This window comes from Pectinophora gossypiella, chromosome 14 (assembly GCF_024362695.1).
Source record: "Pectinophora gossypiella chromosome 14, ilPecGoss1.1, whole genome shotgun sequence".
Lineage (NCBI taxonomy): Eukaryota > Metazoa > Arthropoda > Insecta > Lepidoptera > Gelechiidae > Pectinophora > Pectinophora gossypiella.
In genome coordinates, this window is record NC_065417.1 from 12,258,150 (window position 1) to 12,284,255 (window position 26,106).

A 26,106-nucleotide genomic window follows, 5' to 3' on the forward strand; every position below is an offset into this window, starting at 1 on the left:
ATGCAGATTGGATGACGCCTCATGATTTACGCTTCGTACGCCACCCATACACTCACCTACCTACTGGCTTCCGATAAAATGTCGCACGAGAGAATTGACGAAATAACTCCGTCACTTTGTCGCGAATTTTCTTTCACGCTTTATGACGCGCAGCCGCTTAGGTTTTAAATTAGTTTTCGTCAATGTCTCCTTCGCTGAGAGGTTCGATGAAAATGGCAAATTTCGGCATTTTAAATTGTGTTCTTTTTGTGATTTTTTAAGGGTTTCTTAGTAAACAAGGAACGTATATTTTATTTGTAAGTATTCGTTTCAAATTATGAATTTGTTATAAGTAAAACAATTGAAAATATCATTATACTATACGCGTAGACGTGATGCTATGTTGTTACGTTGTATCCTAATTCTGAATTCACCTACTAACGGGCCTGCGACACTTCCCATCTAAGTATCGAACACATACATTATGCAAGTCCTCGTTAAGCGTGCCCGTTTACTCATTAGCTAAAGGTCCCAAGAGCGTAAATTTCAACAACAATTCCTTTATTGAATCGTAAGCCGAAAACAATATTTATTCTCGTCCCGAGTGTACCGGGCTGCCACATAATTTTATGCTGAACTTATTAATGCCTCTTGAATTTTGTGAACTTCGTAATATTAATCGATGGAAGTTGCCAACTTTTGTATTAGCTGAACGAGAAGCAATAAAGTACGCGTTGATTTGTTATCAAATTTGGTTCGAGTTAGAGCTGAATTCATGATTAGACTGACTGATGTTCTGAATACAGGAACAATCAGAATATTCGAGTTAGATGAGTTATTGATTCGGCATTCTCGAACTAAATATAGATTGCTGATATTCTACAAACTGATATTCCTAGAAATAGTGCTGTTTAAAAATATTGCTGACCACATGCAAAACAGAATTAGTTTCCAAATAAATTCTCCACTGTCTATTCATAACTTTGGAACGAAACTATTATTGCTTTTAGCCAAAGTTTTATATATGCAATAGCAAATGGGACCGTTGGGAGGCATGACGTAGAAGTGACCTGACAATATACTCAGAATTCGAGAACTTCTCAGGATTATTGTCGTCAGTATTCACGACAGTGCAAAGTGCATTCGTCATAAAAACAGACCAAGTCTCGTAAAGTTGGAAATAAAACTTTTACACGTGAGTCTTGCAATTTAGGTACTCAAAAGTTAAGGTATTGTCTAGCAAATAGATACGACGTTTATATACTGATATATTACTTGCAGAGAATAGATGAACGAAGATTTTATTCATGATTTTGAGTTATGTTGAATACTTGAAAGTTTAAATAATAAGGATACATTTTAAAAACCATAATGTACAGTTGACTTCAGAATTCAGATATTCTAATATGCAGGCTACTGCTTCGCAATCTGCAATAGAAATACAGAACAAAAATAGATAATCCACGTAATATAGAAACTAATAAGCCAATCTCAAAGGACAGCAGCTAAACAAACTCTGTAAAATATAAAAGGCAATCAACGCAGAGCTTTATAGTTCGCAACGCTAGAATAATACACCAAACCGGATTACACAGGCCAACTATCAGTCCCGCGCCGGCGATTATCAAGCGGACAATTTAATTAAAAAGTTGGAAGTCACTGCAACGGCCCGCGACGGCGATAAATAAAATTATTTCAGCGGAAAAACTGCGCAAATCCAACTGCATGCGGTTTGCGGACCAACTTGCTTTGGAGTCTGTTGGTTTCGAGTTCAAACGCGCGTATGATTGCCCAGACTCTGTAAAGGCTTGACGTAGGTAAAGCACTTAACCTCAAATGTCGCGTCAGATCGTGATTCTGCACATCTAATTCTTCGCAAATGGGCCAGGCGCTTCAGATTCCAGCTCACCTGACACCTGTCAGGGCTACGTGAACAAGCGCCGAGCGCGCCAGACAGCGCTTTGCATGACCTGATTTCCCTGACGCATCAATCAGGTAAGACTGGCAAAGCGTAAGTATCTACTTACTCTGTCTTAATAGGTTTCCAGGAACCGAGCATCTACAACTATTGTTCAAGTTAATAAATTGCTCTCATCTCAAGATATCCGCAACACGCTCGAGATTGCAAACCAACTTATCTCTCATATCTTATTCGAGCGACAAAGAAAGTTATTGTTTCATTGTAACCGCTGGAGCTGTAACCGTTAATAGGTGCGGTTATGCACTATCCCGTAACGGTTGAGACAGCAGCTGTAAGCGACGCAAGGCGCAATTAATACTAAACAAGCGCTGAGGACGCGGTAAGTCGGCCATGCCGTTCTTGTGTTACAATGGCAGCTGCGAGGAAGCTAAAGCTATACAGTAAGTCTGTTGTCTCCTAGGATCTTAAAGCTAGGTCATCGTTCAATTGACTGTCAAATTATACAAAATTAATATTACCGAAACTGTGAAACATGTAATTAATAAAATGTAAGTATGTAACAAACCTCGGTGTGGTGTGGGCACTTAATTCATCTTGCGAAGGATGTACCTTTGACTACCCCAATTTTACTTCCGGTGAGCTAATATTATATAAATTTCTACTTTTGTTAGAAAATACTTTTTATTTCTTACAAATGGTAACGATATGTCTTGCATTTTGGGACATCAATCAGTTCTTTTCCTTATCTCTTGATAAGTACTATTGAATTTACACAGGCAAAAAAGCAAGATTTCTATGTTGAATAGCGCACAAAGTTTATCAACAGGGAAGATCTTATTTTTTATTTAGCTCGTCTGGCAGTGTAAAGCAGGCTTCGTTCATCCATTAGCAAGCCGGGTAAAAACGTTGCGCCCTACAGCGAAACAATTTACCAGCAATCTAGTTTTGGCCGTGTTAAAACGTGTCTGATTAAACTCCATTTTTCCCTCCAAAAAATCTATGCAGTTTATCTAACCCCGTATAACGTGATTTTATCGGCTCACTGTTTGGAAAACGGGGAACCAATCAACAAACGAAAACAAAGGATTTTTTTAAGCTTATTGGAAATATTATTAATAATTGTTTTTTTTTTAATTCTAGATAACCCTTAAAAATACGATATTTTGTAGATACCTAACGTAAAGATAATCTCATGACTATACTCCCAATTGGACTAGTCAGAAACACATTCGTCGCAAGATAAACCAAGTACTCACAGTACACTGAGATTTCTATATATTTTTGAGACAACGTCATAGGTGGTGTAATTATACAAATGTTGAGTGTTACAAAAAAAGTCCTCTTTTTGTACAAAACTGATCCTTTTCAACGTAAAAACAAAAGAGGTAAAACTTGTGTTGGTTGGGAAGATTTCTTTTTTCCTGTCACCCCTTCACACAAACAGACCACGATGACAAGAGCTCAGCGTATGCGGGTTCAGGAAAATCCAACAAAGAATTATGCAAACCATAGTATTTCAACGAGCCTTTGAAACGAACTTTCAGCGTGATATCAAAGAGTAGCGGAAAATTTACTACTCATAGAAATATTTTAATAGCCCCGTACTGTGCAATTTTAAAAGCATTGCATTATGGCGGATGAAAATGGCGCCTCAATAAGTTTGAAGCGCGCTCCGTCTGCGGTACACGTCAGCTGTTATTTATGTATCGACTGGAGACCTCCTAGGAATTGAGTCGCTAATGGATAGAGATCTTATAGTATTAATGTCTCTGTAGGTTTCTTCAAAATTGACTTACAAAATGCGCAATATTTTATTAGGATGCTATCCTACGTCTTGTGACGGTTGATCTTGAATGAATTGTTGACTGATTGATTGATTAACATTTTGATAAATAATATAATGCTATAACTATTTTATTTTACGTAGATAGGTACCGTAACTTCACTGAGGTTCCGTTTGAAGTGCATTATGCTAATTAAATTACGCTAAAATTATGATAATGTCTATAGTTATACAAAAGCTATAATAATATTGTAGATTCTAATTCGCCAACATTACAGTATAATATATATTATTGGTTAATACATTAATAGTTCAATATTGTGTATGTCGGTATAGACGTGATCACGTAAATAATGCCGGCTACATAGTAATGAGAAACAAGTCGACAACATTCAATTCCAAATGCAGGCGTATTTAATTAATTGTAGTGCAAACCAGCACAGAATTAACACAAACGCTCTATTGATTGTGTAGTTCAGACGCCGTTGGCCGTCTAACCGTATTTATTTTGAATGTAAACGATAAGTTAATTGTCAAATTTAAATTTACTACCACAAAAGCTGTCAATTTTGACAATTCTACCGAGAAATTGGTAAGTGTCCGTATCGTAACTAATATTTTAGATATTTATATATAACAAAATAGTGTTTAAGTTGCAGATGCAACTAGTAAAATTTGTCCTCAACAGATAAATAAATATATCGATATCAACTTTGATTTATATGAAACAAAAAATACTATTTTATACCTACCTAATACTAAGTTATCTTACTTAGGTAATTCACAAAATATAGCTTGGGCAAGGAAATTATGATTGTAGGATATAGGTTATGTAATAAATGTCTCCAGACAAATATTTAAATTTACGGTAATTTTCACTTACACAGTTGGATCGCCTATAATGGTCGCGATATAGAACGCGGAGTCAAGTGTTGCCCTATATATAGAACAGAAAGCTCGATGAAGCGTGAGTAGGTAGGTACTCAGTTCATCTTGCGATGGATGTATCGCTGACTAGCCCGATTGGGATTTGGAATATAGTCATGTGCTCATGTTACTTGCGGTTATAAGGAGGACCGAACAATGATAATGGAGAATCCTCTCTCAAATCGCAATAACTAGTATTTAAATAGGGAAACTTCCCATTTACCTTATTGATGTATATATCGTGGCCAGAACTTAGAATTGATCATTTAATGATGTAATTGATCATTTCATGAAATAGAATGTCACTTGTTGACCATATCATGATGTAGTTTGGCCAGATCAATGAACACAAAACGTTTAACGACATGAGTAACTAAATGCATGATTACTTCATTATATGGCCAAACGTTGGCAATCATATCGTAAAATTAGTAAAATTATCCACCGGTAGTGGCGCTGGATTATAATCGAAGAATCAATGTAATTGTACTTATAATTTTCCATAGATAGTATTGATTAGGTAAATAAATTTGAACGTAAGAAATTAATCGACTATTCGCCTCACATAGCATGGACACCGCTTACATTAATGATATGGCCAAACGTTTTTTGAAATTTCATTAAACGGTGACGTGTCAACGATAATATTATGGTTACTTTAATGAAATGGTCGAACACATCATGAAATTATCAATTACGACATATATATCTTCATCATCATCATCAGCCCATTAACGTCCCCACTGCTGGGGCACGGACCTTTCCTATGGATGGATAGGGAGAACGGGCCTTAAACCATCACGCGGGCCCAGTGCGGATTGATGGTTATTAACGACAGCCGGGACCAACGGCTTAACGTGCCTTCCGAAGCACGGAGGAGCTCGAGATAAAAACTTTTTTTTTGTGGTCACCCATCCTACGACCGGCCTTTACGCAAGTTGCTGAACTTCAACAATCGCAGACCGAGCGCGTTACCGCCATTGCGGACCCACCATACCACTAGCCCTACCCCTGGTGGTAGGGTGGGTCCCAAACCATACCACCATAATGATGTGACAAAGTACTCGTATGGTTATATTTTATTGACGGCACCTTTTATAGTTGTCCAGCACCCTTCTCTCAATTATATAATATTCATGGTGATATGAGGAGTACCACGGGAACAACTAAAGTCGTGCCGTTAGTATTTGCACTTATGTCAGACCGGAAAGAAAAGAGTTATGTAATTTTGTTTAATATGATTCTGTCCCAAATACCTGGATGGAAACCATATAAAGTTCACAGTGATTATGAAATAGCGGCAATGAACGCAATTTTAAAAGTATTCCCTAACGTTACTTTAAAAGGTTGTTATTATCATTGGGTGCGCAATATTTGGAAAAAGGCGAAATCCCTGAAGAATACGCAAAATAAACCTGAAAGGAGAATAGTAGCTCTCACTGCCGCCTTACCACTACTACCTCTTGATGAGGTGTTACCAGGATTTCATTATATAAAATCAGAATGTCACAGTTTGAAACGAATGGAAAAGTTTATAAACTACATCGAAACGTTTTGGTTGAAAATACATTCCCCTGTAGTATTTAGCGTTTTCGGTGAGCGCCATCGAACAACCAACGTTTTAGAATCATTTCATTCGAAAATAAATAAATTACTTAACAAGAATACTGTGACATTAATGCGTTTACTGAATGTATTACATAAGATTCATGATGCAAATATGGTACCTAAAAAACGGCGAATAAACCAAATTATCAACGACGATTTTATAATTGATGTACAAATGCAATTAGTCAACAAAGAAATTACCATTGGTCATGCATTGGACAAATTGCGTACATAATATTTTTTTTATTCTGTTCCTTTTTAATTTTTAATGTGTATTAATAGCGGTGTATCCATTTTAGTTTATTTGCTGTAAATAATAATAAGTGTATGTATATGTCAAAACTTTTGTTTTAATAATGTTTTAATTTTTAATAACAACACTATTACTTGATGGCATGATTGTGGTATGGTTTGGGACCCACCCTACTACCAGGGGTAGGGCTAGTGGTATGGTGGGTCCGCAATGGTTACCGCTGCGCCACCGAGCTCCTCCATACAATATATCATGTGACTATATATTTACCGCGTGATGAACGTGTATCCGAACACGTAAATACGTCACAGGACTCACAAGTAACATCATAAGTCTTATTGAATTTGCGGAGCATAACGTCTTACGCCACGTCACCCGCCAGTTTCCAGTACCTACTTGATCGTCAAAGAAATGTAATTATCCACTTACCAAAGAAAGTATCCCTTTTATACGACTTGGGAAACTATTCAAATGGCTAAACTTAGTTTTAGTCTAGTTCTATATGAGTTAGTTTCCAACTTTAATCTCCGTAATTTTTCCTCCACATTAAAGTGTCGTGGCGTGTAGGTTGACTCCACTATTTAGTCAGCAGCCGTGTTAAAAATTGTACAGTTAGAATTGCGTGCCTATCATCATTTTAGCCGGTCTTTACTTAGTCCATTACCGTATTACCTTTCATTATCCGCTCACTAAATCAAACAGATAGTAATAAAAGTTTTTGTTTTGATGTAACTTTCGCATTAGGTACCCTCACATTCAGGGAAGTCTTGTTTCCTTTGACACAAAGTAAGAGTTTTTTTATTTCAGATTTATTGATAAATGGAATCAGTCTTTTTTCTTTCAGCACTACTTACTCAAAAAATATCCCAAGTCAACAAAACTTGTACAATAAGGACACACACATCTAGGTAGTTGAATTTATTGAAGTACGTACCACTGGTGCTGAATAAATTATGAAGCTCACTTTTGTTTTTGAACTACATACGACGGCAAAAAATTACCCGGTGCGTATGTATCTACAAAAGACTTTCTGACTTGACAAGGGTTGCCATCATTTCGCGCAATTTGCGAAAATAAAATATAGATCGATAACATTTGCCGTCGGGCTCACAACGATATTCCATTACCGGGGGGTGGACACCGAATATCAAATGAGAGTGACCCTCGCATCCTATCTCGGCAACCAGACGAGATAATTGGATGACATTATAACGATTTACGGTCCAGGTTGGTAACAGGTTGGGTAATAGTTACCTTTACTCAGTCGGGCTTACGTAACTAATGGTCTGGATACAAATTAACTTTATTTTACAAGGTTTTAGTTAGACTTACGAGGGTAGATAATTTAAAAACCTACATTTAAACGGATCTTACTTAAGAAATAATGTCTTTTTTTTATTATATTATTATTTCGAACATAATTCCAGTGCCAGTAAGTACGTAATTAGTAGCCTCGTTAACCCGTTTGAATTTATTTAAGGTTATCACTGTGCTATTTTTACTACCTCGCGGGCTGTTTGACGTCGTTTTGAAAATATTTTCTATAACATTTCTAAGAAACTTCTTGTAATTACCTACTAAACGAGGGATCAAAAATCTTGTAGCCATTATTTTTGTATTACACCAGTTTATTCCAGGAATTAACGATATCGTCGGTTTCAACCATCCATTACATCAAAACATTGCTAATTAGGCTGGTTAATACCATTAACGCAGCAAGGTAATACGACAAAATGAATAGAGGTAATCCAGCGGATATCTCACTGGCGGACCACCACACGCGGTCTGTCCGCACGCGGCACAAATACCTAAATTGAATATCTAGTACTCCTCACCACCAATTTGACATCCATCAATATCTATCTATTACCCAGAACACACATTACCTATTTATTGAACGCGCCAGGGACCAAAATTAACCCAAACCGCAGTAGTAGTTGCTGTTTTTTGACGAAACCGTGACCGCATCCCTTCGCCATGGTTCAATGATCAAAGGGCTCATCGAGTTTGCTTAGCGCCGTCCTTATTCAACTTGCGGACCGTGCGTATTGCCAGCTCATTCCGTGATGTGTCCACATCTTAACGATTCAATTCGGTCGAAGTAACCGCAGACAAGAGTCGGCAGGTCGGCAAATAAATCTGACCGCGCTCGAGCCACTGAGCACAATCGCGGTCGTCGAAGCGACGTTAATAACGTGTGTATTCATATTTCATACGATATTTACGATCACGTCGTGTGAACTTGATTAACTATTCAGTAAATCTTCCCGGCGGGAAATGACTTACGATACTCGTGTCGTCATAACAACAAGAAGACAGCGATACATGTTTAACGCCCACCAACGATTTATTGCGTTAACTCGAAAGCGATATCTTTGTCTATAAACCTGAAATGAACAATTCGAAACGAGCGCAACTTCCTTTGCTAATGCTCTAATACCGAACTAAATGGCTGGCACTTTATCAGTATCGGTATCTTAGCATTTATCCGGAGAGTGGTCGGCGATACTAATCCCGGACATTTCCGGACTTTCCCGGATCAGGGCGCAGGTGGGCCGGAGCCCAACGGCTCGGAACCGATCATTTTGCTCTACACTTTATAGTTTGACCGGATCTCCCTTAAGGCTTGTAAGAAAGGTTAAGGGTTAACTTGGAGCCCAAGTTGTTGTAACTTGTAAGGAGGGATCTGCGTTGACTTCATGGACACTACAAAAGGATCCTGTTTGAATAACGATCGACTATGCTTCGCTGCGAATACTCGAAGTTAGATAACAATATTCCAACGTAGATCTATTCATACAATAACTACCGTTGATTAGTCATACCTACAACGAGTCATTTGATTTAGTAGTTACTATGGGTAGGTCTTTTTAACCTGTGCGCTCAAATTTACTATTTACGCCGCCAACAAAAGCCAGGTATCAATAAAAGCGAGGCACTCATTGCACTATAAATAGGTTATGCTCACAGCAAGCTGCCTGGCAGACAGTTTTTAAATAAAACTTGCCTCCCTCGTGAATCGCGTGAGCCATTAAATGTTGTTGGATCGATCGCTGCACTGACCGTTATAATAACGAACGTTTTACGACCCTCAATTCGGATCGCATTGCAAATGCTTAACAACCAGTAACGGTCATTGTTCCTTTTTTATACAAGCCTTATTGTTGTGCTGGTACCGCTACTATTTACCTGAAATCCTTACTCTTTGTACCGGTTTTAGCTTTGATGACGACGAAAGTGTACTCATGTTTGAGGGAAATAAATTAGCACATACGCTTTACAACCACATATTCTGAATCTTGCGCCTGAAACGTGTAGCACTGCTATTTGTCTGTGCGAGAACCGACTTGGTCAGTGTAAACGTGAGAATAGGTCTGATAGTGTCGGGGAGAAATAAAAATCTTTGGCAAAAATATTTTATTCTAAAACTGGAGAGTGGCTTGGCGAGGCGTTACCGCGCCGCGCCGCTAGCGCGGGTAGATTGATAAATGCGCGGAAGCACTCGCCGGCTAATGAATGGGGTGTGGCACGCACGCCGCATGCCATTGCAGTATCTGCAATCCTTGCTAACTGCGCCGCCATACCATAACGCCAAGATATTTACGGTCTAAACGCTATGCAGCGAACTGTTGCAATTGCCTAAGGAACGGCCAAGAACCGATGCAATAGTACACCAACAAGTACTAAGTAAACTACATCATTAAAAATAAGGACAATGTAATCTGGTATAGGAAAGGATTTAGGTTTAGAGGCTTCAGTTCTTCAAAGTTCCGTCTTGTAATACAGGAAAGGAGAGGATGGAACGGGATCTGAAAAAGATAAACACTGTTGAGTCGAGGAAAAGGAAAACAGGAAATGTACATCTCCGGCTCGTTTTTAAATACCGCGGATATAAATAATAAAGAGTGAACAATCAGCGCGAAAACACTGCATCCCTTGATACCGCGGGCATTTAAACGGAAAGCAATTTCGCACGAGAACACTCGGCCGCTGCCATTGGACCCGCCGCGTCCGACCGTCCGAACGGACGGCAGGCGATTCATTTCCCTGATGGCCACCCATTACACCGGTCAAGATGGATGGATAACAAACCAGCAATTACACTATAAACACAATGACAATCGAATGTTTTCACTAATTGAAAAAGCCACACGTGGATCGATTCATTTGAGAGCACTATATGAAATGAAAGTAGTGGCGTGCCGTGACGTGACCGTTGATATATTAACTCCATTGACTTTACGAGCGGAGGTGACATTTATTAATCTAACAGGTCACTTCATGTATGCGTAGGTACGTGAATAAATTAATGGAATTGTTTATGAGTGAGCAGAATTAAGGGGAAACTGATTAAGTTTTGATTAGAGCCAAAATTAGAAAGGGACGATGAATGCGGAAGTGCTTTAGCTTGATAAATGCAGCTTAATGAATGTCGATTTTCAGTAAACTGCAAATTGAGCAAAACTTAAACGATAATGAAAGAATTAGCGAGCTCGCGTCACTTGGCAAAGAATCCTAATCATAATAACTCAAGATCGTATCGCGGGTGGTAGCGATGAACAAAAGGCGGTGGCGCTACAATGGCGCCCGACGCGGGCCCGGGAGGCGCGCTAACAAATTACCAACCCGCAGATAACTAAGCAATATTAAATCATAGTAATTTGTGGTTGCAAGACGCAGCCCCTTTCCTAACGAGTTATCTTGGCGGTATTATTGTTGCTTTTTCTTTCGGAATTTCGGCGATAAGCTTCATCACACGGGATCGTTATCATTAGGTCAGTTTGTACACTATGTGCTGAGATAAATGTGTCGTGATATTGTCTTGGTCCAGATCGTTTATCTTTGTTGCACTAGGTGGAAGAGAGATAGAGTTACAAGTGTATAACAAATATCAAACATTTCTCTTGATTTTCATTCCGCGAGTGACAGCTACAGATAGGGAACCGCTATCTAAATCATCGGAAACATAACATCCGTTCAACTAAACGTGGCAACTAAGCGTGAAACTGCTATTTCTCCGCTCATATAACAGGAAACCAGGCAGCGAGCGTGTTCCTTGCAATCGGATCTTTTCACTCGCTCCTTCTGCGGCGCATTAGCAATTCTAACCGCTATAGTTGCTCGGAAATTGTAATATTTAGTCTTAATAAAGCCATTCGTAACGTTGAATATCCGGAACGGCGGCCGCGCGCCGAGACGCGCCCGAGGCGGAGCCCGCTCCACTGAATTTACGAGAAAGCTTTATTCACAGCTACACCTACTTTTTATTACTACACACTGAGTAAGTTTCGTTAATTGAAACGTTAAATGAAGAATTCGCCAACGAATATTATAAATTTTAACCACTATTCTCCCACCCGAACGGTTTCGAAACACTCTGTGACTATTGTATTGTGGAGCGGCAACAGGGAGTTTATTAATGAACCGATATGGAACAATATGACCGCACCGCTTTCTATAAATTCGAACAATATCACCCCGCGGACAATGGATAGGCGCAATAGCAGCTCTGGCTGTAGGCGCGTCGTATGCAATCTTTTTAACATATTTTAAAAGCAGAATTCCGTGCCAAAATGTTTTAATTCGGCACTTATGTAACGGGCCTGAATGTATCCTGCCTCGTGAAATTGTGCGAAAAATAAAACGCGCGCAGTCCATATGGAGCATTAAATTAAGCCACCCTGTACGACGCCTTTTAAGTGACACAGATTTTTTAACCCCAACGCTCTGTTACCCTTGCCTAATGCAGTATGCGTTGTTGGCATTTTAACAAGGAAAACACTGGGTAATTGTATTTAACAGTAATCCTGCCGCAAAACAATGTAACATGTCCGGCTTTTTTGGGCGATTGCAGGTAACGGGTGAATTCAGTGTTTTTTACTAATCATGAAAAAATAATGGTGTATAGTGACATCTTAATGAAAACTGTGAACGATGATTCAAACCATGATTCTGAGTTGATATCAAGAGGAATTTTCCGTCGCAATAGTATGGAACTGAAAATAATTAAATAACTATATCACCTCGGAATCGTGGTCTGAATCATCCCTCTCAGTATTCGTTACGGTGTCACTAACACCCATACGTACTTGTATGGCTACCTGTACGTACCTACTAGTATGGCTACCTATACGCACTTGTACGAGGTGTAAGTGACATCGTAACGAATACTGACGGGGATGATTCGGCTCATTATTCTGAGTATCAAGTGAAAATTTTTGTTGAAATATAAAATTGAAAATAGTTTAATAAATACGATCTCACTAACACGCTGTATTTTTTCATGATTATTAAAAAACACTGAATTCAGGTTGCAGTTTTATTATTATTGCAGTTATAAACCTACCCCGTAAATTTGATTCACACAGCATCTTTTAAAACTTGTATTCTTCGAAAGGAAATTACTTTAATGATCCTACTAAAGCCATCTAGCGGAGGGTGGCTGAAGCACAGCGAGCTTAAGATTTCGTAACCACGTTGGTTCGCAACAATCCACCACGGTACCATCTCCTAGTTCCAACCAATGAACACATCAACGCCATCTAGAATGACATCCTGAAACTACGCTGGCATAAACGAACCACAAGAGGAACGGTGTCCAGTTTCAGTTAAGTAGGGTGTTGTTGTGTTTGTGTTCACATTCGTTAGATGGCGCTGTGTTAAAATTGCATAAAGGGATAAAGTAGATAAGATTTTTTTTTCATATTGTAAGTACCTTACCTGTTTCAGATGGTCCCGCATCGTGTGGAGCCGGACACTGGAACTAAACGTCTGCAACAAAAAAAAGTAGCTACAAAAAAGTTTTGCATACCAGCGCTTAGGTACTGTAATGGAGGCGTAGAAGTAAGGGAGCGAATGAATTACCATACACTTTTTATTTTAATTAAAAGTGAATCTAGTTAAATACTTAAGGGAAATAAAAAACTATTTATGAGTCATTTGTCTGGATTCTGCTGAATTTATGAAAATTGCACTCTTATCTTTTAGATTACCACTGCCCACTGCCCTATTTTTCCCTAAAAAGTAGCATTGAGAATGCTACACCGACAAATGGAAATACAAATAGAACTACAATTATTAATTGCCATACAGAAATATATTATGAAATAATATAAGCTTTTCGCACTTGTTTATCCACCCTGAAATAATATAAAAACTACTTAACCCGTGTTCTTTCGCAAGGTCTATACCAAATTTTATTAAAATCGGTTTCGTAATTTAGAAGTTTTCGCGTGAAAACATAACAAAGATTCATCCAGAGTTACTTTCGCATCGGATCCTGGCAGGGGATGGTCTAACAAAATATCAGTTTGTTAGACTGTTTGGTCAGGACATTGGTGAAATCACCTGATTGATCACAAATAAGGGGATTCCCTACTTCAGAGGGAATGTTAAGCAGTCGGTCACGGGTACTATTTAGTACTCAAATATGTAGGTTGCCTGGAAGAGATTGCTACTTAGCAATAAGGCCGCCTATTGTACTCATTCTATTTCTCTTTTGTTTTGTATTTTGTTGTGTTATGTTTAATAAAGTATTTGTTATGTTATGTAGTCATTACATGACTCATGTCAGAGGCTTTTGCGGCTCAATAATATATAACAGGGTTGATCAGGTCCGTCATAAATCTTCCAACCCACACAAAATAAGAAGATTCGCTGGGTCCAAGACAAAAATTCACATGCAAGTCTAATATCTAATGACCTTCTTTTTCCACCGTTAGATGTAAATATTTAAGTTTATAAAACATATATAAATACTAATCGTTCATCTGAGTCAATTGATCACTGAGCTAGAAATTGCCAGGTATATCATTTCTCATCGGGCAGTTATTTCAACATTAAGTCCGCGTATTTATTATGAAACGAGTTCGCCTACCGATACACGACTAGCTTGCTCCAGCGGGTCTGCTCGAACTAATGACGATAGACAGCAGAAAAATGTCGTTCTTATACCATAACATACATACATACATAAACTCACGCCCGTAATCCCAAATGGGGTGGGCAGAGCCACAAGTAATCAAAGACAACTTGCAGCCACTGTTGATACGAAGTCCTAAGATAGATATGATGAACCTTATGGTGATAAGGGATCAGCCTATCGCCCATAACATTAGTCCATCATGTTAGAGGACGCAATCCCTCTGTCGGTTTTTACGACATGCCCGGGAAGACAAGCAGCTGAACGTGTTCTATGTTTTTTATTTGCTCCCAGAACAGCATAGAAACACCCAGAACAGCATAGAAACAACCTTATACCATAATATTATGGATAACATAATATTATGTTCATAACATAACATCGTATCACGCCTGTAACCCCAAAAAGCTGGTGTTACTTATCCTGGTATTGCCAGCATAACGGATTGGGATTCAGACTACACTGAAAAAATGTCGAAATTTGACGCCAAATATCAAAATTTGGGTCTACCCTTAAAAAGTTACAAGAATTTTTTGGTGACAGTGCTTTTGTGTTTACTTTCCCCAGCATCACTTTTTTGTTACAGCACTTAGTGAAGATCTGATTTCACCATGAAAATGTCTATAATTTGTCGCCAAATCAGAATCAGAACTCCTTGACACGCCGTTCGAAAGTTATTAGAGTTTTCTTGGTGACGGCGCCTACAAAATCCTTATTCCAGCTTCATTTTCTTTGCATCTCGATTACTACAGCAAGTAGCGAATCTGAATCTGATTTCACCCAAAACATTTCGAGAATTTGTCGAAATCTGTCGCCAAATATCAGAATTTATCGTCACGCCGTTTAAAACTTCAAAGCATTTTTGGTGGTATTGCCAGGATAAGCCTTTCCCCAACATCACTTGTTTTTCTTAGCACTTAGCGAAAATCTGATTTCACCTAAAATTTGTCGCCAAATATCAGAATATGGGGATGAATAAGTAAAAAGACACAATTAAAGCACATAATAACGGGTTCTTACCGCGTTTAAATGGGGATATGCGTTATTATGTGCTTTAATTATAATAATAACCGCGTAAACTTAAAATAATGTATAAGTAAAAAGACATTCGACATTTATATTGATATATGAAGTATTCCAGGAGCCAATTCAGTCAATGTTAACTTTACTCACTAGTTTCTTTTTATCAGATTATTTTAAGGTTTCCCCTCCGGTTGATTGAGGGGAGGCCTGTGCCCAGCAGTGGGACGTATATAGGCAGTTTATGTTATGTTATTTTAAGGTTTAGGTTTTGTTTATTTAACGTAGGTATACATATTCATACTATTGTTTCAATAGGTATTGTTCGTTCGAAATGCGTAATGTTTTAAATGTTTAAGCCCCGTGTAATAGGGGGCGAGCCTATTGCCATTAACTGGGAACAAGTCCTGGAAACCACGTGATATCAATTATTTATAATCCAAACATGAATTCAAAGTCACAAAGTCGAATTCAGGATTTTAACCTTTGACACTTCTTCTTCTATCGTGTAGGTTGTGAGGTGGAGTACCAACCTTATCAACCCTGGTGTCAGTGTTATTATTGAGCTACCAAAGGCCCCTGACATGGCTCATGTAACGACTACTTACTTACATCAGTAAGTAGTAACCGGGACCAACAGCTTTACGTGCTTTTGACACTAAAAGTAAATTATGCGATCTATCAGTGCTATCACGGATTCACGGTTCTTATTTGTTTTTATAACATTAGATTAGATCTAATATGCGTCAAGGACAAACAGAAGAACCGTTTCGCTGTGCTGCTTAATGATGGAGTCATTGTAGAAATTGACCTATGACTATTATCATTAATATTTACAACCACATACATTTTATGATTGTGCGTACTTTCCAGTTGATTGGCGGGAGGCTTGTGGCCAGCAGTGGAAAGTATACAGACTATTTATGTTATATTATGTACTTACTTAAATAATTAAAGTCCACGAAAATTCAATAATTTAATTCGGAAAATTTACAAATCAATAATTACAAAACATTAAGATTAAACAAACAAACCGAAAGAAATTAGTAACGTAATTACATAGAAATCATTGAATATATTTAGGGTTTGAATTTTATCATCATGCATCACCCTGGGCGTGTCATAGACTAAAGAAGCGCGTCTTGGTAAGCGTGGGCGATGGACTAATTATAGAAGACGATAACCAGCTTGTCACTAGTTACAGCCCAGTCAGTGATATTATCTAAAGACACGAATAGGCTGCAACTACACCTAACCGTGTGCCGAATTATGTGCGAGAGAGACACTCCACGCGTTCCCTCTTTCTCCTTAGCGACTAGGGATGCACATTACGATTCGATTTTTGTGAAGATCGATTCAAGTTAATACGATCTAGCGATTTTTTGAATCGATTCACTTCAATGCGATCTTAATTCGATTCGATTCATAAGTAAGATGAATCGCATCCTTCAAATCGCATTCACAGACAATCAACTTGTTATCTTAAGAAAGATCAAATACATACAAACGAATACCGACACTAAGTATATTTAAAATTAAAACACTCGGTCGCACGCAATGTTCCTGAAGGCTCTCACCCGGTACAACGTTTAAGACAACAGGCCTGAGGGTGCCCAGTTGGGCGCGAACCTCGGCTCAGGGCGTCGTCTGAGAGGAAAAATATTTGAAAGAATTAATCGACCCTAGTGGGTCGATAGCGATAAGCGCTGAATGAGGGAAATAAGTAGTTATGGTTAAGTATTTATTTTTCAATGTGATTTATTTTATGAAATCTTTGCAAAATTAGATTACGATTTAAAAAATTGTGCATCCCTATTAGCGACTTGCGGCCAACTAATACTAAAATATGACCCATAGGGGGTGAGGTCAGCGCCGGAGCGGGTAGTTCCCTTCTACGCGTAATATTATTCTCTATTCTACGCTTTTGCTCTACTCGTTTATTGAAAGATCAGTTTATGTACTTATACGTGTACCATTTCCCCTTTCAGTGATTATTTTGAAAGTGCACTTTTGTCTGTAAAAGTTGTCCTATTTTTATCTCTGATCAGTCAATATTTAGACAGATATTTTTGGTGTTTGCGTTTGTTCGTCTATGTGGGTACCCGCACAGTGGGTCACCGAAACCGTGGCAAGTTTTGACAACAAGCCAAGAAAAGCGTTCAAAAATATCAGGTAGACTTCATGGGCTTAGATAACATCATAATAATTACGTTGGTACAACTAGTGACTCCTCTAAATTAAAAATTATATTATGTTAAAGATTTCCGATCTTATACCTATATATATTCATATTTACGATTTCGAATCCCGGTTGGGACATATCACAAAATCGGTTTGAGATCCCTAGTTAAGACATTGCAAGCTAATCAACCGATTGTCCGAAAGTAAAATAATCCGTGCTTCGGAGAGCACGTTAGGTAAATAACTAAGTAAGTATGTAGTCGTTACATGAGCATGAGATGTCAGGAGCATATGGCAGCTCAATAATAACCCTGACACCAGGATTGATCAGGTCGGTCATTAGTCTCACTACCCACGCGAGAGAAGATTTACTATGTAAGAATTCTGTAATGACTTCGTTCAACTTTAAACTTATCGACTTTCGCGTTAGAAGAACATAAGGAAAATATGATTTGTACTAATGCTCTGTACCCGGGAACTGCTGGGAAGTAAATCTGAGACGTCCGATCCCTTTATTTATGGTACATGGATTACAAGGATAAATTATACAGAAGCATCGAACCGTTTTCCATTCCAAACTAGTCTCGCATTTTTCTTCGCCAAAGGTCTTTGACTCGATAGCACATATTTACAGGACGTGCGTTATTGTCGACGAATGAAGTCTGTTCCGTTGTTTGTTTAGAGTTGGTCCTGAGTACGGATATTTTTGGATTCGTTTCGGTAGTTCTGATACATCCCTTGTGATCTTGGTGTTATTGATTTAGGTCTAAACATCGAACCTTTCCACTATCTAGATTCATCTCACTTTTTTAAAGGCATTTGACTCGATAACACGTATTTACAGTATGTGCGTTATTGTAGACAGCAAAACGCTCTCACTGTTGCTTATTTAGTGTTGGTCCGCGGGGTCCGAATATTTTTAGTTCCGATTTGTTGCTTACATCCTGTTATTGAAATATACATATTAGGAAATATTATATTACAGAGTTAGTATTCGTAAATCACTTAAGAAATATTTCTTGTTATTTTATTCGATATCTTACAAAGAGTTACTGACTATATTTTTTGATAAAACGAAGATAACTTTCCTTACATTGTTATTCGCGTTCCTAGTTTGGATATTTAGGTATCAGACCTTTTTCGGAGTAGTCTATGTTATTGTCCACGTCAGTAATACTTTTGGCTCTCAAATTTTAACAAAAGTATTAGGGACTGATAAATCCGGATATTAAGTTCCGATCACATGTTAACCAATAGTATAATGACACCAATGAGCACTCGAAAATATTTCCTAAAGCTTTGTATTTTTACACAGAATATTTGGTTTTTATTAATTTATTTAAAAGCTTGTTAAACTTGAAATAGATTATCGACAATTAAACATTAAACGTCCGACTCTTTTTCTTTGTATTTGGATTTCATCTTCTAATTTCGAAATTTGAATATTTAGCATTGTATTCCGTCTTTTTTTATTAAATTACGAGAGTAAAATATGGATAGCAAAAATATAGAATTCGAAATTATGAACAATTTGTCTTGACCGAAATTGAAATTCTCGTAACTCACAGGAGTCACAGGTACAATTATTTCAAGAAGGAAATATTATGAGCGATAATTAAATATTATGGCTAGTCTTCTAAAAACATCTGACTCTCATCACTGAAAAAAATATTTAGCAAAACTTTGGTTATTGTTTACAAAACAGAGTGACCACATAACTACTACTAGGTAATATAACGAAGTTTTTTGTTGGATATTTGGATCAGATATGGTATAGAATTATGTTGCTACCTAAATTGCTTCTTTTTATTTTGATCAGAATAATAATGGGTGGAAGATGAGTGTTGGTTGTGCCTAAGTGTAATAACAAGGGTTATCAGTTATATTATACCCATGATACATACATAAACTCCCGCCTATTTCCCACCGGGGTAAGTAGAGACTGGAAATCCATTTGTGCGATCCTGACATACTTCTCTTGCTTCTTCCACATACATCAATCGTTTCATACACGCAGATTGCATTCTCATTTTTTTTTTGCATTTATACCCAAAAACAAAGATAAAAGATGCATGTCTACTATCCATGAAATTTGAACGTTAACACTTTCGTGGACAGTACGCCTGTTTACGTGATTTAACGATCTCACAATTCGACACAACGTCTATTTCCGTTGAAATATTTTTTTTCCCTTATTTGCCTCTAAGTATATGAATAGTCCCCACATTCCAATACAGGTATAATAGAGAACTATCTCTACTGTAGTATCACAAATAATTACAAGCTTGTTTTGTCATAAAAAAAAAGCTGAAGTAATTTTTGACGTTTGTGTCAAATTAATTTTCATGGAAAATTTGAGTGTCAATTTCGAAATTTCATCCAGTAACCACCGTCCATGAACGTGCTAAACGAAGGAAACTCTTTCCAGCGCCATCTATGTTGTTATAGGGGAACGTAGCGTGGAAATTCTCTCATTGGATTGCTTTACATTTTTCGTATACGAGCTCCCCTCTATTTGATATCGCATGCCGTCTTATCGGCGGAGTAGCTCCGAATGGGGAAATCTGTCTGTTTATTGAATCCGTCTGTCATGTCGGCATATCTTATTGTATCATCTGTCTTGCTGTCAAAATCGTCACTGTCAGCCACAAGACAGGAACGAAAGGGAATCAGGTGGCAACGGCAAAGCAACGACATAATGACGGTGAACGGTAATCAAAACATCATGTGACAAGTACAAGCAAATAAATTGACTAGACAGACCTTGTGGACTAGAGCAATATTGTACCATCTACTTCTTCTATCGTGTGGGTTGTGCGATGGATTATCAACCTCATCAACCCTGGTGTCAGAGTTACTATTGACCCGCCAAAGGCCCCTGACATGGCTCATGTAACGACTACTAACTTACATCAGGAAGTAGTAACCGGGACCAACGGCCCAGACTCGAAATAAGTTACATAACTTAGTTTCCTCAACTGACCCCACCGGGAGTCGAATTCAGTGATCGAGCTGTGTTATTGGAGACCACAGATGATGCCAACATTTCGCGACTGTTCAAATCAGGGATGCTATACCGCTACTTGTTTACTTTCCGTACCGTAGTTTATTCTTCTCGTTTAAAATGAAGAAGCATCTCCCTAGCGTTATCCCGTTTCGCAGGATCCGCTTACCTAACCTTAAGATTTGACAGGTTCGGTCTTTTACAGAAGCGACTGAATTGCATAATGCTTGTCTGATTTTCCAACCCGCGAACGAAAGGTCATATATGTCACCTATCCACCTCCGAAACACTTTTCGGGAATGTGGGTTTTCCTTCACTATTAAGCACGTGATAATTAATAAATTATGGTCCAAACATGAATTCGAAAAGCATTGGGATTCAAACCTGCGACCTCAATGTGAGGGTCAAGCGTTCTTTCAACTGGCCTACCACGGTTCTTTCGTTTTTGTTTAAAATGAGGAGAAGAACGAGCCATGGGATTTATAACAGTCGTTTATTTTCAGCCGGCCACGTTTTCCCAAACAGAAACAGGTTGCACGTCCAACAAAAAAAATAAACGTTCCTCGCGGGAGTAGGGATATGCCTCTGAAAAGCTGGACTCACAAGTGAAATAGTGTTCAGATTCAACCTACGCCTAGAATGTTACCTACAGGGACACCCCGGACAAAAACCTAGTTTTACACAGACACTATGGGAATAGTGTATGGGGACCCCCCCCCCCTCCTCCCTGAGTTGGTAAACAAATATTTTGACATGTCGTTTGAAGGGAACCGGCATGGCGTAACGAATAATATATAATTAAAAATAAAACAAAAATATCACGCAAAAATGGAAAGAGGAGGGGGATGCCGTTGCCCACCATTGGGATCTTGTAGGCTAGACTAGAATAGAAAATAAAAATAAAATATGATATAACAGGCACATAGCATCATACTATGCAATTTGCAGGGTCACTTATAAATACTTATAATTAACATCATTAACTTATCATCTATTTAGTTTTTAATCATTTCTTACCAATAAAGACATGACCCAAGAACACTTGAATGAAGATAAAAAGTATATCAACCCAGTTCACCAAATTGTATAGCTAAATGAGTATCATTAGTCCTAAGAAGAAAAAATATTTCTGGAGATAACAAGAAGCCTAACGACGATATATATCAAAAACCACAGTAAATTATTGTAGTACATTTCTGAAGAAAACTATAATATAAAAAGTCGATGTGAGGCTCAAAGGTCTTATGCTCATTAGTGTACGGTCTATAAAACTAACAAAATATAAAATAAGCTTTTTAGAATCTAGGCCGATTTTTCTCAAAGGAGGGAGCGAAGTGAAACCCATCCTTTACTTAATTTCGCGTAATAAATTCCGAAATCTATGTTCTCGGAATTTGTAGTTTATTTGAGCTAAGCTCTAGAAGAGATACGGCTAGTTAAAATATAGAGGAGCTGTCCTTTTTCTTTAAAATATCTTACATAATCCGATAAATTCTAAGACGTAAATGCTTAGTAAAATAAAAAGCTTAAAGTCCTTTCAGTAACCCAAGTAAATTAAAATAATAAAAACGATTGAAGACTATAGAGATAATATAAATTACAGTTCAGGAGCACGGATTTGATGACGGAGTTAAATGAAGTTGTAGAAACGTTTCGCCATCTGAGTTTGAGCCTCTTAGTTCGCGCGAAGAATATTGATGACAAAACGAAATTACAGGGTTACACAACGCTGAAACTAAATAATCAATAAGTAGGACGTTCTAGTAAATAGAACGTTCACAAGGAAACTACAGGAAGCGAGCATATTAAATTCCTATCATCGTACACTGTCATAGCAGAACTAGAGTTTAATAAGCCAACCCGGTAATTGGGTTAAAATGCATTGTATAGAGCAACCCGGCTCGCTAGTCGCTACACAATGCACCCGCGATCATATTTTATGTGAGAAGATTAGAGCGAGGCTCTCCCTGTATAGTTCACCTCAGGACAATAGACGCTGCAAAAATAGGTTAGGCTTGTATGCAAAGTACAAATTGGGCGCAAAGTGCAAAATTAACATGTAGCTAACAATACAGGTTCACAGTTACAGTGTTTTGAACAGGCGCAAGTAAACCTTACGGCATTTTATAGGTTGTTTTTTTGAAGCATTTGAAAGTTCACCCTGTGTGTGATACAGCTTCACATTTCCACCTGCTGGTTTATTATAATTTTTCTTGATTATCAATGCAACCGTATTTACATTTTGATTGTAGAACGCATTTGTATTTAACTTAAACTACTCTTCGAAAGAGTCTCGAATACTGGCGATTTATTCAAGAATAAAACTCTCTCTTGGACGAATCCACCCTAAGTAAGTTAATCTGGACTTCTTCTAGGTTACAGTGAATTTGCATTTTCGAGCTAGGATGTCCGATCTTTTACAGCATCGTCACTTAGCATTAGAGAAGATTGCGGTCGACGCAGAACTATTTGGAATAAAACATCGCCGCAGCTACAAATGCTGCCAGTAACTGGCTTGGAAACATACATTCTGACATAGATACGACAGAAGAAGAATATTGGCGCAACATTTCAACACATTTGTGGGAAATGGACCGCCTTGCAGGAAGTACGTTCGTGGTCTACAACCGGTTTTGTGTACAGTATATATGTAAAATAAGATACAACTTTTGAGAATTATGATTTCATTTCCGCGCACACAAATCCACAGGTAAGGTCGCAGATTTAAATCCCACCCTGGCTCAAGTGGGGATCAAAAGTGATATAATTGTATAAGTATTTTAAATATCTTGACGGGTATGGTAGCTCGACGAATTTTTAGTAGAAACGCGTGGTGAAGAAACATTCTCTCCGGTTGATTGAGGGGAACGCTGTAATAGCAGGGCGTATTATATAGGCAGCTTATGTTTATGTTAGCTTCAAGTATTGATTTGCAAGTTAAGTGATGTTCGTTTATCCAGAATCTGAATCATAATGATGAATTATGGCTATCTGTGACTAGGCACAACTCGAGTGAATGGACTATCGACATTTCGCCTTGAAGTAATCATGCTCTATTGTTATATTGCGCACTACTGTTTTCATATTTATTGTTATTATTATTTATTTATCTCTACGTTTAGATAAGAAATCGTAGTAGCTCAGTTGAAAGTGGAAATTGTCAATGGAAAGTGTCAAGTGGAAGCTTACTCCACCAAAAATTGGTATAGCAATATTAAGAAATAATAAATCTTATGATCTCCAAGTCCCAAGTCTGCAGTAACTAAGGAATGAGGACATGTCTGATCCTAACAAATTTCTAGGTTTAACTATATTGTACGTGAGATATTTCATTCGGAATGGCTGAGAAAAGTGCATTCTATTGTACATAGAGTCATTCTAGAGGATTATGATGCTATCCCTCACATTGTAAAGAGCGTTGGAGGGATAACTCTCAAGCTGAATAGCTCTAATAAATATTAATTTGTATTGTTGAGATATCATTTACCGGTTTTTGGGGGTTAAATCAACTCACGTATCATCCGCTAAAGGTTTACGCTCATAAGGTTTGTAGCTGTAACTAGTAAGTAAGCTGAAAGCTACTTTGCTACGTCCTAAGATAGCATGATGATGGTAACGGATAATCAGCCCGTGGCCCATATGATGATGGTGCATCATGTTAGAAAGGACACAATCCCTCTGTTACGACAAGCAGGTGGATGTGCCCTATGTTTTTTTATTGACTCTCTTTTTGCGACTGGGATCTTTGATCTATGCTGATCAATACACGCTGACCTTAGACCTCTCTTTCAGACGATTTGATCATTGTCTCGTAGAAAATAAAGCCATGCAGTTTTCACATACACTTCATGACTGTACATCCCGATTTTAGTGCAGCAGAATCTACCGCACACTCTGCAGAAGAATTGTAATTGTTTTGTGAAATTGTCTTGTTTTTGTGTGTGGCGTCCTTTTATAATAAACTATTTATATTCTATTCTAAGAATTTTCCGACTGTTGTATTTGGTTGTGTGTTAGTGACGTTTCGTTCGCCTATTCGCCAGTTGCTAGTAGGAGTCACAAAATGAGATGTCAAGACACAAATACGCTGACAGTGATCGGCCGCAGTCATATTTCGACAACTTATAACTTATCCTACCCAATAAGAACCAAGATCATAAGTTCATTATATATCCTAAGCAATGTCTAAGTAACATAAAGATATTAGATTAAATACCCCATACCATATCCGGTTGATTTAGGATAGCCATAATGGGCTGATCATGTTTCTGTTGTACTAAAATAAATACGAGCATACCAACTATGACGAATCCTTATAATCACATAATATAAGGAACTCATTAGCAAGTCACGGGCTGAATTTATTTATCTAAAAAATAATTTATCGTGCGGGAAAAGCTTTCAAACGTGGTCATTGAAAATTCGGTCTGGCACCTTTAAAAGGTTATTGTATAAAAATAGATTCACTCCGGCACTGAATGTGCATTTTTAACGTGTTTATAGTACAACCAGGGCTGGCTAAATTGCGAGGTATTGGTGACCCGATGTTTGAAGAGTAAACTTTGTATCGGGTGGAGTGTCTGCCCAGTTTTTACCCAACTGCGGCGAAGCAAAATGAAGGGTAATGTGTTTGACCGCTATGTGACTCCCTTCAAGGAATTGGTTATTGCTCCTTCTTGACACATTGGCATGCATGCTAGTTCCTTGCATGCAATTGCTACTTTCATTGTGTACACGGTATACTAAATTTGATTTTCGAACGTAGCTACCTGTTTACAAGTTTCAATTGCAAAGGAGCCACGTGGCAGCAGCTGGCATCCAAGCTTTACTGGCACGTGTAACCCCGCCTTAAAGCTCTAATTTGATTTATTTCATCAATCAACTTACATTAACTATTCAGATATGAAACTTTCTGTATGTATGTAAGTGATATTCAACTATCACACGGAAACAACATTAAAATAACTTTAAAATACTTAAAGTTAGGCATATCATTTCGTAACCAAGCACTCTAGTATTATCAAAGTTAGTGCCTTAGTGCCTGTACAACCTAATTTAGTCGCGTCTGCATTGTTCACATAAATCTGATTAGGGCTGACATATTTTCCCAAGTACTTACATGTAGGTTGATGACATCAGATAGAGGTCAAGAAGGGTATTAGGCTGGCAACCCGAAAGAAATTGGCTGGGGTGTAAAGCGTGACTGGATTGAAAGGGGCGGGCTCTATACCACGTGCTCTTGGTAATGATAATGGTGGCCTTGTCTGCCGCGATGAATCCGAAACTATGATAAATGTATCAACGGTTACGTATTTAAATATCGAAAGTTACAAAACCTAACGTCAAATCACCTAGGTTTCAAATACCTAAAATCTCATCATCACCAGCCTATTAACGTCCCCACTGCTGGGGCACGGGCCTTCCCTATAGATGGATAGGGAGATTGGGCCTTAAACCATCACGCGGGCCCAGTGCGGATTGATGGTTATTAACGACTACTAATGCAGCC

General features: G+C 38.1%; 1 protein-coding gene across 4 annotated transcripts in view; it reads right to left on the minus strand.

Annotated features, from left to right (window-relative positions):
- Positions 1-26,106, minus strand: part of LOC126372717 (tyrosine-protein phosphatase Lar) — a 584,292-nt gene that overhangs the window by 552,573 nt on the left and 5,613 nt on the right. For all 4 annotated transcript variants that reach the window (XM_050018572.1, XM_050018570.1, XM_050018571.1 and 1 more), the window contains exon 2: positions 13,192-13,242. In XM_050018572.1, the coding sequence (XP_049874529.1) occupies positions 13,192-13,212 (21 nt within the window). In that variant the 5' untranslated portion in view covers positions 13,213-13,242. The remainder of the gene's footprint in view (positions 1-13,191; positions 13,243-26,106) is intronic.